Source organism: Taeniopygia guttata, chromosome 3 (genome assembly GCF_048771995.1).
Source record: "Taeniopygia guttata chromosome 3, bTaeGut7.mat, whole genome shotgun sequence".
Lineage (NCBI taxonomy): Eukaryota > Metazoa > Chordata > Aves > Passeriformes > Estrildidae > Taeniopygia > Taeniopygia guttata.
The window spans coordinates 107,940,782-107,952,819 of record NC_133027.1 but is presented as its reverse complement, the minus strand read 5'-3'; the positions used below and the strand labels follow the sequence as shown (position 1 = coordinate 107,952,819).

Sequence of the window (12,038 nt, the reverse complement as noted above, 5' to 3'; positions counted from 1 at the left end):
CCCAGCAGGGGCTCCAGGGCACACACTGGTATTTACTTTATTTGGCTATATGGAGTCTTTACAAACCACTGGACAAGAAACATGTTGGCAACTCGAAGTCAGACCAGAGGAGGGCCATTAGCAGACCCAGACCCAGCAAGGAACCACCATCTCTTGGGCTTTTCTGCAGAATAATTTGTTCACAGATCTACTACTCTGCTGGTCCTTTTTAAATAGACCAATTACCACCTTCCACCTGGGTGCTAATTTCTTCTTATTTTCATTTCAAAGGGCTTACTTTCTCCCCTTTCTCCTTTGTTCTGTTCAAAAAGAGGAGGAAGATAAAAACTACCAGGTAGCACTGCTTTATGAAACAGGTCTGTTTATTAAACTGTGGTCTGTTCTTCCACTGGACTTCTGTCCTCACAGGAGAGGCCCTACAAAGAGAAACCGACCAAAAAACCCACAAAAAACCATGTGCCTAACAAAAAAATCACTTAACACAGATCTCTTGAGCCTTCCTGTCACCACATAGTCTGCCAAGGATCAGTGGTGATGATATCTCCTCTCATCATCCATTAAGGGATGAAATACCAAAAGGAAAAGCGACTGCCCTGGCTACTTTTTCTGGCACACTTCCAAGCCTGCAGCTCAGCCTTTGGACAATATTCCTTCCAGGAAGCAAGCTGTCAGAGGGACATGATTGGTGTGGATGCCCCCATCTTTCAGTCTGATGAGTCCTTTGCTAGGGATTGCACAGAATTCCCTTGAATCTGCATTGATCTAGCAGAAGAATTAGCTTGGGACTGCTATTTGGTTTTAAACACAATTATTCTGTTATCACAGAAAACAACAGCAAAAGATAAAGCAAGCCTTGTCCTCCCCAGCTAACAACCCAAGACTGAAAGCCACTTACTGTCATTCAGCAATCATATTTACAGTAGCTAAATAACCTTTTACTTGGGCTTTGGGATCAAACATAATGGTTTCTGTTAATGCACTCTGAATTCTTGGGCACTGGACTGGACCAATTACTGTACTTGAATGGGCCTCCCTTGTCTTCCATAGTGGTTTCCACACGATAATCCATTTGAGACACTCACATAGTGACAGACAGAAGGGAAAATTAAATTATCTGTCCTATGCCTCAGCCTTACCTAGACAGGACTGACCCAAATGTAAGTGCCCTGGCCAGAAGCTGCTGGTGGAACTGTATGGACAGCTCAGTCTTACTCCTGTGTATGCAGGCATAAGGCAGCTGCACTTCCATCTATTACTGCCACGAGGCGAGTGCTACCTTAATGCAGCAGCCACCACCATGGACTCACTGTTCAGGCACATGCTGAAACACTGACTAATACACTGTATTCCTACTCTAAGGGCAGGTGAAGAGATTGGAAAATCCCAGGCTGAAAACCCTATGCAATGCATTGTGCAAAACAGCCACTCCCAATGGCTTTGTTATCCCAGGGAAGGGCTGAAAATTAACAACCTGCTTTCTACATACAGCACTGGAAAGGTTGACAGTAGGACAGCAGGACATCTACTGCCTATGTTTTCAAAACATAGCTGAGACAGTGGACAAACGTGACAAAAACGCTGAGTGGGACACTTGGCTGTGAGATTGCAGAGGCACCAGTTTGTCAGAGAGAAAACAGGGCACTTGAACAGGGCATATGAATAGCTGCTGGGGATAAAACACTGGGCCCTGAAAGATTTTTTGGTCTGTCAGGGTCACAGGAAACAGGTCAAGCAAATGCAACTGAAGTGCCATTTAATTGTGTAGGCAATTATCTACTGATTGAACCAGTAAGGAGTACTGGGTGCAACACCTCTCAACTTTGTGTAAATACAACCTTCTCTTTCACAAGAGGCCCTAAAAATGTCTTTGTCCAAGTCTCACTGATAAGAATTCCCCTTAAGTTCCTCTGCCAGCCCTACCCAGAATACTTTACATATTTGTTAGCTGATACTGCTGCAATTTGTTAAATACAAGGGGCTTCCTGGGTCACTGAATCCTGTCTAAAGCTGCAGGTACCAAGCTGATTCTTGTTACCTTGCCAGTAGCATTTCCTAATAAAAAATACTTTATGATGTGTTTTGAAAAAAGAGAAAAAAAAGCCCTGCTTGGAATAGCAGTGAAATACATACTAGAGTTTTTAAAAGCAAAAGCAAAGCTTTTTGTTTTGTTTAAGATTGTATGGCTAAAGCTTATCAAAAGCCTCTAAAGCTATCACATCTTGGGTTTTTAAGTATTAGAGCCAAAGCACAGCTTGGGATCCACATGCAGTCCAAATGGCTGAACTAGTTATTTGTCTGTTTTCCAATATACTCTCTACAATCTCAGGCTTGCAGGCCCCCCCTTGCAAGAGTAAATTTTCCTCAGTCATAATTGTTCAGTGTGGATTTGAACAGCTTCATGAGGACTATTCACAGTTATAAAGATTATTCATGTGAGAGGTACAGGATTGAATCCTTAGCTAAAGATACTAAGGCCTAAAGAAATCAATGGTTCAAGTCTGTAAAAGACCACTGCTGCTATGTAAATACATTGATTTTTTGTGTTTGGTATACTGCTCATTAGCTAAACCAACAAGAATTACTAATAACCCCTCAAATACAACTTGTACATAGACATGCATCGTTCTGTACATATATTTCTGGTGTTTATAAAAGTTATTCAAATGCATACAGAAATTGGAGAACAACTCAAGTGACATCACCCTGCTGTCTTGATTGCTGCCATCAAGCATGTTGTCCTTCCCATCAAACACAACCCTTGTGGACATTATGGACAAGGGATCTTGGTATAATATTCCCAAGACACTGTACACTGATACCTTGACTAGGGCAATATCCTAAGGGTGTGGGAAGGGAGAAAAGCCAACTCAGTATCCTCCACACTTCATCAACTTTACCTTTCAGTGGGGCAGCAGATGAAAGGCAGGAAGCAGGAAATGCAGCATTGTGTGAATGCAGATTTACTGGGACAAGGGAAGGGTGAAAGATGCTACATCCTTCCTTTCTTTCCTTGCCCAGTTAGCACCAGGCTGTGCAACCAGCGTGCAGCTCAGCATATGAGTTTGGCATTGTGCCTCTCCTTGGCTTACTCACTTCAGAACTGTGTCACCCCCACACATTCCTGGGTGGTGCCAACTTCTGCAGACTGGGAACAATAGCTGATGAAAGCTCAGCACTATTGGGGAGAAAGAAAATCTGTCCTCCTTTCTGGACATCCAAATATGGATAGAGATGTTTAGGCATTTGGTTCAGAAACTTGTGGTTCAAACTGCTTCTTCAATATTAAAACACTGAAGTTTTGATTTTGTGTGGTGTTTTTTTTTTTTAAATAATGGCCATCAAAATATTTAATTTTTTTTAATCACTGCTAGAACTATTATTTATCTTTTAAACAGTACTGTTTATCACCCTTCGTTCAAAATAAATCAAGTATCTAGAAAATTAAAAAAGATAACCACCTTGCCAATTACAAATCTGAACTTGCTACAGTGGAGAAAGCCTACCTGTGCTGTAAAACACTGTATACCATCTGCCACATCTGCAACATATGTCTGCATGTCACCAGAGCCTCTTCAGGTCCTTTATATATCCATTCCAGTTTTACTTTGGTGAAGAGCAAGCTGCAAGATGAAAAAAAAAAAAAAACTCCTATTTTATTGGCATCTCATAAAAGTAGAGAATCAGTATCACTCCAGCAAGATCCTGGCAGGCAGCATTTTTACTTGCTTTGTATGTGCAGTAATAAAGAAAACACCATAGCACAAAACATTTCATTTGGCTCAAGCTTGATTCCCCACAAGGAAATGAGAGGATTAACAATATTCCTCAGCTGCAGTCAAATTTACGTCACAAAGCTGGCAGGACAGTGTTAAAAGCAAAGCACTGCAAAGCTAACAAGGTGAAACATAAACTGAATCACATTTTATTTTGGACACTATTAGAAACAGGAGAAAAAAGAATTGCCATAATACATATGCCCAGGTTGTTTTCTTAGTCTGGCATCTTCTTATAGCACTGGCTTATATAATAAATTTCAGACAAAAACCCCAGCACATTTAACATACACAGATAATTATGTAATGCCTCACAGGAAGGAAACACTTTTTCTTAACCCCAGCTGGCAACCATCTCATGCCCCTAGGCAAGACAGCTGATAGCCCTGTACATTCTTGTTCTAGGTAGTGTAACTGCTGCTACTATTCTTATACCTAGAGAAGATGTACTTGCACAGACCACTGGAATTCAGCAGAATTGGGTCACACAGAGGTTAGAAGACAGATTTGGCAATGACACAAGCTACCACTTGCTGCCAGCATGGCTTTTAATACCATCCTTCACTCCACCCATTTCATTTAAATTGTGAAGATGATATAATTTGTTTCTTTTATATTAATAAAAAACTTATTTTCTGCTTTAAATGTTTTCATGAAGTCCAGTACCAACACAATTTCAATTCACTTGATACGGCTAGCAATTAATCCACTGGAAGCACATATGTGTACATACATGCATAAAACAGCTGAATGTTAAAAATCCTAAAAACAGGTTTGTGAATGTGACCTGCAGACTCCTAAGGAATTCAGACTACAGAAAGAGACAAGAGCATATACACTCTTGTATATGCTAACTGCACATACGATGTTAGAGAAGAATTCATAGCTGAGTAAGAGATTCTTCATTTGGAATAATTAGAACTCTATTGCCAAGACTGTGTGGTGCATATCTACAGGAAAGTGCTAAAATGGCAGTTCCATTTGGCACTAACAAACATTAGGGTGGGCATTTTTGGTTTGGGTTTCTTGTTTGGTTGCCTGGTTTTCCTTTGGGAGGTGGGGATGGTAGTGACAAAAATATAGCCCAACTGTATCCACTGCTATAGTGAAGTCTGCTCACGGCTGCTGCTACAATTTGACCTGGTAGAATAAGCATTCCACAGAATTCCTCAGGTACAAACTTTGACTAGGAAAGGCAGATCAAGATTCATAATCAAGGCAATTTATCTTCACCCTTTGCTATTTTACATCCCCACTCTATATCTTTGATTTTCTTGTTGCTGGTGCGAGCAAAACAAATACTGGTAAGAACATAATCTGCTCTCAGACATGCTGACCCACTAACTGGGAGGAAATGCCTTTATGATTCAGGTATTTGAGGCTAAAACACAGACTGATCTAAATTTTGCTAGGACGAACATGTAACTGTGGATGGATGCACTGTTAAAAAATAAGTCTGAATTCAAAGGAGCAATTGGCAATGGAACTGGCCAGTGGTGCTTGCTGCTCTGCATTCCCCTTGAACACAGCTCATGAGAACAAAGCCTGTTTCAACACAACAGGATATAGAATCAATCACTTAGGTGTAAGGAATACATATCACAGTAGAAAGATGGGAAGTTACATCACGGAGAGCAATGGTATTAAAAAAGACATGAAGTTCCTGAGCAACAATGCAGTTAAAAGGTCAAACAACCCTTAGCATCCATATACAGAAATGTAGCCAGGTAGGAACTAGAAGACATAGCTGTTCTTGATCAGAGCATCAGCAAGACACTTATTACAATCCTGTTTCTAGTTCTTGCTCTTTGATTCCTTAAGATGACTAAAAATGGGACATGGTTCAAAAAAATGGCTATGCACATGATCTGAGGGCTAGAAAAATGTATTTCATCAGAGGCTTGATAAGCTCAGTTTATTTGCTTTAACCAAGAAGCAGCAAAGAAATTGTTTTTCCCCAGCCTGCAAGCACCTACATGAAGTCTCTCATTGTGAGTCTTTGATGTAAAAGAAAATATACAGAGAATCTGAGAATTTGTTGGAAGCTGAAATCAGTCAAATGGAAATTTGTAAGTAAATGCATTCACATTACTATCAAGGAAAATAATCTTTGCAGCAACTACCTTGTGCGAACAGTAAATTCTGTAGCCATTAAAGCCTTTCCAGCAAGGCAGGATAACATCTGGAAAACAATGGTAGTGTACAAAAAGAATCTGTGGGTTTAATGCACAGGCTCATGAGTGAGTTTCTTTGGGCTGCACTGTGCAGAGGGGTGAGATTGCATCACCTTCCTTCTGAAGTTACTCTATTAAAAATATTCTTCTAGTCCCAGAAACAAGCACATTAAACAATCTATGCTATTTTAAGCATACAGAATAATTTTTAAACCACTACAAGCTTTCAAAATGAAAGACTTAAAGCACTGTACAGCCTTCCTTGCAGCAGAAGAATGGTGGTCAAGAAGACCAAGGCTCAGAGACCAGTTGTATTACATCCCAGAATAAAGCCACACTTCTCAACATGGTAAGACACCACTCAGTATTAATTAACAAGACAAACCTATTAACAGTCAAACTCCTGGACAGGAGGGTTATATTGAAGACTCCTTCTCCTTTTTATATCAGTAGGGATATAGATGGCTTATCAGCAGGCAACTAAAATCACTATATAGTATCTTTATACATTGGAGTTAAAATGAAAAAGACAAAGCAAGCATTTAATCACTGCTGTTTACTGCTTACAGTGAGTATATGTCATCTGCTCTGGATGAAGATGCAATGTTCTGTCTCAGAAGGAAGAACAACTAATGAAACTGGGGAAAGAAACAAGTCTCTCACAAAAACATAATGAAGCCTCAGCACAGTACTATCATGAGTTGTAAGGCACGGGCACACTACAGGATCTTGGAGATACCATGTCCTACTAGCTATTGTGGCAGTTCACCTTGGGAACAGCATTATCCATGTTATTGTGTAGTCTTAAAACGAACCAAACCAAAAGACAAATGGGAAGAATGTGAGAAGCAAAAGGAATCAAACTATAGCAATGACAGTAGTAAACAATGCCATTAAACATGGTAAGTAAAAGGTGGAAATGCAATCAGGGTATCAGGCTGCATGTGCTATACAATTTGTATTTCTCAGTTTCTAATAAGCTTTGTAACAGTGAAACCAGATAAGTAAATACATAGAGAAAACAGTGAAGCAGTATCACATATCTCAAGCTTATAATTTTATTACTGAGCTAGCACTCTTGCTACACATAAATCTAATGAATATTGTGTCATATCAGTGTCTGTGCATAATTTCAGCAACATAAATAAAAATTACTTATGCACCAATCTCACCTTATTGTATTTCTTAATATCATTTTACATTTGTATGATCCTTGTAGTATTAAGCAGTGTAGACTTTTTAAAAGATTCAACATATAAAAATAGCCCCAAGATTATCAATGTAGTCATTGGTAATTCTATTAGCCTGTGAATATGAAAACAGATTTGGGATAAAGCAAGTATATAAATTGCTACTACACAAGCACTGGAAAACAGAGGAAAAAACCCCATAAATCATTCTTGCAACGTGTATGATTTCAGGGACAGTACCAATGGAAAATAACCAGTACTTAGTCTTGATATGAGACTCTAAGCTCCCTATCAGAATAGGTTTTATTTTGTGGTGCGTGTGGAGAGCATGCAAAGGCTTTTTTTCTCTAATGGAACACCAGGTTACTGCCACAAGCAAACACACCCATCTCTCACTCTCTGGCAAACTAAAATCAGGATACTGCCAAATTTGCTGAGAACTTAAGTTCTGAAAATTCAAAATTAATTCAAAATGAGGTTTCCCAAGTATCAAAACTTCAGTAGTAAAAATTACCATATCACTGTAATACGTCACACCTTGACAAAATAGGTAGAGACTGGAATCTTGGAAGACCTATGAAAATTTTCAGAAGCAAGCAAGCTACTTCAGTTGATTTCAGAAGGCATCAAACATTTGTTTTCATAAAGACTGATTTCAGTTGCTTATACTCATTATGTCTCAAGGCCTGGCCAAATAAAACTATCTAGCACTTCCAAGAGTCTTCTAATGTCACATGGCTAAATGCTCAGCCTTTCAGTTCTTTAATATTTCCCATCCCTGAAAGTTTAATTACTGAGGTTTAACAGCTAATATTTATTATCAGAAGATCTCACAAGTGCATCTGTATACCATAAATGCTTATGAGCACATCTGTGGAAGTTATAAGTTGCTGTGTATAGCAATAATCAATTGACGACTTTATGGCCAGTCTAGGACTTTATAAGATTTATTAATCAGTTAATTATTTGGCCTTTTAAAACCTGCTTTTAAATGGAGTTCTCAGTATCAAATATAGTCCTTGTAGTACATATTTATACAGCATCACAGTGGGGCCTGTGTCTTATCACTTGACAAGCAATAAATAATGCCAGTACTATAACAAACAAGAACACCTTCCACTCATTTCAAGGTTGAGAGACTAAAGTAGACCTAATGAGTATTATGTAGTAATTGTCTTTATATTTTGCAATTCACTGTCTGCTTAAAACCCCTCCAGTTTTTGAGAGCTTGTCAGCAGCTTCTCAAAGATCTGCATGTCTTTGAGCTTTACCAGATCGGAGCTGTCATTCCCCAAAGTCTTTCATTATTTACCCAGATTTGTCTACCTACACACACAGCTGCTGGGTTATTTTGGATACTGAATGCAAAAGAAACAAAACAAATCACCAAAACATGCAACAGTTTAATTCACCAGACCAATGTGTGCATTAGGATGAAGGTACTGACCTTCTCCATTGTCCCTCTATTAAAGGACGGGACATTTCTCCTGCTTTAAGGTAATGGATACAAAGGGAGGATACAGGTGAAAACAGGACACAAACTGATCTAACAGAGCTGGGAAGAGGATGAAAGAGACAAGAAAAATGATCAAAGTTTTGGAATGCTTTTGACAGACTTCTCAGTCTGAAAAAGAGACTGAGAGAAGAGATGACAGATTTATAAAATCATTAATAGCATGAAGAAATCAGGAAGTCAAAGCAATCTGTGTTATTTCAATGAAAGAAAGAACATCCAATAAAGCAATCAAACAGTGGATTTAAAATGGGCAAATGAAGTGCTTTTAGAACACAAAAGTAAAGTGCAAAACCCATTGCTGCAGGATGTTCTGGAGCAGACATAAATATGTTCAAAAAGGGATTAGAGGAATTCACAGATGACAAGGTCATCAGGGGCATTAAAGACAATTTAATGCAACCTCTGGCTCCAAAAGACTCTGAGCCAATCTGCTGACAGAAGCAGGGATCACATATGAGGGGGAGGATCATCCTACTGCTAGGTTTCTATACATTTTCCCCTGTGCATTCACCAGATGCCCTGCTGAAGCCAGACAAGCTCTTAGTTTGATCAAGAATGGCCACATGAACATTTTGATATGGCAGGAATACGATTGCAGCCTCTTTTCTTTTTATAACCCAGATGGTCTAGTCTTGTTTTATCTGCCAGTGGAACTGTAGTATCTTCACTGAAAATCACTCAGTTTCCCAGTTATTGAGTTTAGCTTCAGTGGTGAGTCACCTAAAAAACTCAATTAGATAATGGATACTCTTTCACCATAAATGTTATGGTTTCATTAACCTTCCTACAATACCTGCTAATGCCCTCGTCAAATTATGAATAAGAAAAAAAGGAGGCAAAATTGGGGAACTGCTTTTAATCTCCTGTATTTTTGTTGATAAAAGTCAACATCAAAGTTGCTGTCTTCTCAAATAACTCTGTGCTTCTTGCAGTCTCCTGACATTTAAGGGCACATTCTCTAGTTAAATTAATGCCAGCAACTCTGATTGCAATCTCCTTTTATAACTTCATGCTGTGCCATGTTATCTATCACTTTCCCAACAAAAATAAATTGATCATATACTTTTACAGACATACGGTCCTAATTTTTATGGCTCCCTGCCCAGTTAGCCCCCAATATGAACAAAAAAAATAAACACAAGAAATCTGTCACCATGCCCAAAGAATTACTGACTTAATCTTCCTAAACCAGGGAAACTAGCAAACTCAGAGCTGCCATCTCCTCCTTTATAAGAATGTTCTGCTCTGGGACCAGTCCTGCATGACAACAGCAATTTGGCTAATGTTGCTCCACAAAAAAACAATGGCTACAGCACAGGGTGAAAACAACTTCCAGGGTGGTAGATTCTAGGCTGTTTAAAGGTTAACACGATGGAGACAATTTGCTATGTTCAGCCTCTTGGCACAAGGCACCTAGAAGGTTCTTGCTCATAGAGAAGGAGGGAAACAAAAAGAGGTGATTGGGAAAGCCAAGATTGAAGCTGAAACCATAGGAGGAGACTGCAAAGCAAAAGCAAGGGAGCAGCCACTGGCATGGCTCAAGATCTGGATGTGTTTTCTTGGACTGCCTCCTTCTGCAAGCTGTAGCTTGCACCTGATGGCAGAAGGGCCTCCTGTCTGTCAGGTGAAGGTCCTGCCCATGGACTATGCTGCCTAATTCTGCACAGATGTCGGAACTCAAATGTCCCTCAGACATTTTTGGATGTTCCAGGCCCAGGTCAGAAGCATTTGAGACCCTGGCAGGCAGCTGGAAACAGCTGTGATTTCAGATTTGAGCCATGGAATGATTTACCAACCTTGCAGGAAGAACAAGAAGTCACAAAAGTTTAGATATTATAGAGTAGTCACAAAGTAAAGGGAAGAATTTTTGAGTGCTGTACAGAGGGGTTTTAAGTCCTGTACAGGGGGGTTTTGGTTTTGTACATGGGGGTCAGAGGTTTTAAGATGGAGGGATTTGGGCCTGTCCTGTCCTCCCTCTTTCTTCTTCCTTACCTCCATGTTCTTGGTGATGTTGGCACTCACAGATTGGTTTAGAGCAGAAAAGCACCATTTAATATAGGTAATAGACATTGGGGAAAAAATATAAACATGTAACACGTAATGTACCATATAAAAGACAGCAGCAGCCCTGGGTGGGGAGAGAAGAAGCAGTCGGGAGTCAGAGAGGATGTCAGGGTGTGTGTGTGCCTCTGCCTGAGCTGTGAGCAAACCACAGCAGCCCGAGAAGAAAATCTTTTAGATAACTTGCAATAAACAACCTTGAGACCAGAAAACAGAAGACTTCTGAGCCTTTCTTTGAAAACACAGGTTGGAGGAGAGACTTTTCCACCACATGGAGCCACCCCTAACCTAAGGTGAGCTCCGGCACACAGACACAAATGCCTCTTCCCAAGACGAACGTGTGCAGCTAGTCCAGTAACCTCATGCACTTATTTCAGCATTCAGGTCCATCAGAGTAATTTCTGATACAGACAGCAAATATGATAGCATGAATATTTATGTGGTCCATTCAGAAAGTGCCCCTTACATCAAAAGGGCATCTTGTACCAAACCTCCTTTATCTGCTAAACCCTGGGTGGTTGTCACTTGAAGGTAAAGGAACAATTAACTAATAGTCTGTAAAAAGCAAGCCAATTTGCTTAGAAAGAAAAAAAAAAAAAACCAAAATCCACAGAAATTCTTCTTTATCTTCACTTTTCCATATCTAGTCATAACCAAGGAAAGAAGGCAAAAAAAAAAAGGGTGATAAGAAGTATTGTCTGCATTCCTTTTACTTAAGTAATTACCTTTGAATGCCAGACTTGTGGTATTTTGCTTTATATTAAGAACATAGGAAGCAAATTGTTTGCAGAGCTGATAAGAACGCTTGTCTCACACGGTTACATAGAATCCTTTAGGTGATACACCTGAAAAGTGTATCTTCCTCTCACCCTGATGAGGAATTGCCAACAAAACAATTTTGTACAATCACAAATCATCTGTATTTCAGTCCATATCTCACCTGAATAAAACCACAAAAGTAATTTTCACAGTTTTAAATTTTACAGCAAAACTTGGGGGAAGAAGTTCTCAGTTTTTCTATGAAGCATGTTTTCATCAAATTTTTATTTGCAATATAAAAATAGCTACCCTTTTTAAGAAGAGTGAAATAAATTTTACGTTGTAACACTTCAGAAGATTCAGAGGTTTATTTCTGCAAGTCTCCCCCAGCATTGTTTTGTGAACTTTTTCTCTCTGACAGACTTCACCTACATGGAATACTCCCCATTGTGCTGGACACTGTTATGAACACATTTGAAAACCAGAGCCAGGGCTTGGGCATTCAAGACTAGGAGCTCAGAGGTCCACCTCCTATTTAATTTCAATCATGCATTCAGTAGGAGTT

The 12,038-nt window shown here is 39.5% G+C and overlaps 1 protein-coding gene across 3 annotated transcripts in view; it reads right to left on the bottom strand.

The window, feature by feature from the left end:
- TTC7A (tetratricopeptide repeat domain 7A) overlaps positions 1-12,038 on the bottom strand; it is a 166,959-nt gene that overhangs the window by 51,592 nt on the left and 103,329 nt on the right. For all 3 annotated transcript variants that reach the window (XM_002187925.7, XM_072927602.1, XM_030269186.4), the window contains one exon: positions 3,504-3,620. In XM_002187925.7, coding sequence (XP_002187961.4) covers positions 3,504-3,620 — 117 coding nt within the window. The remainder of the gene's footprint in view (positions 1-3,503; positions 3,621-12,038) is intronic.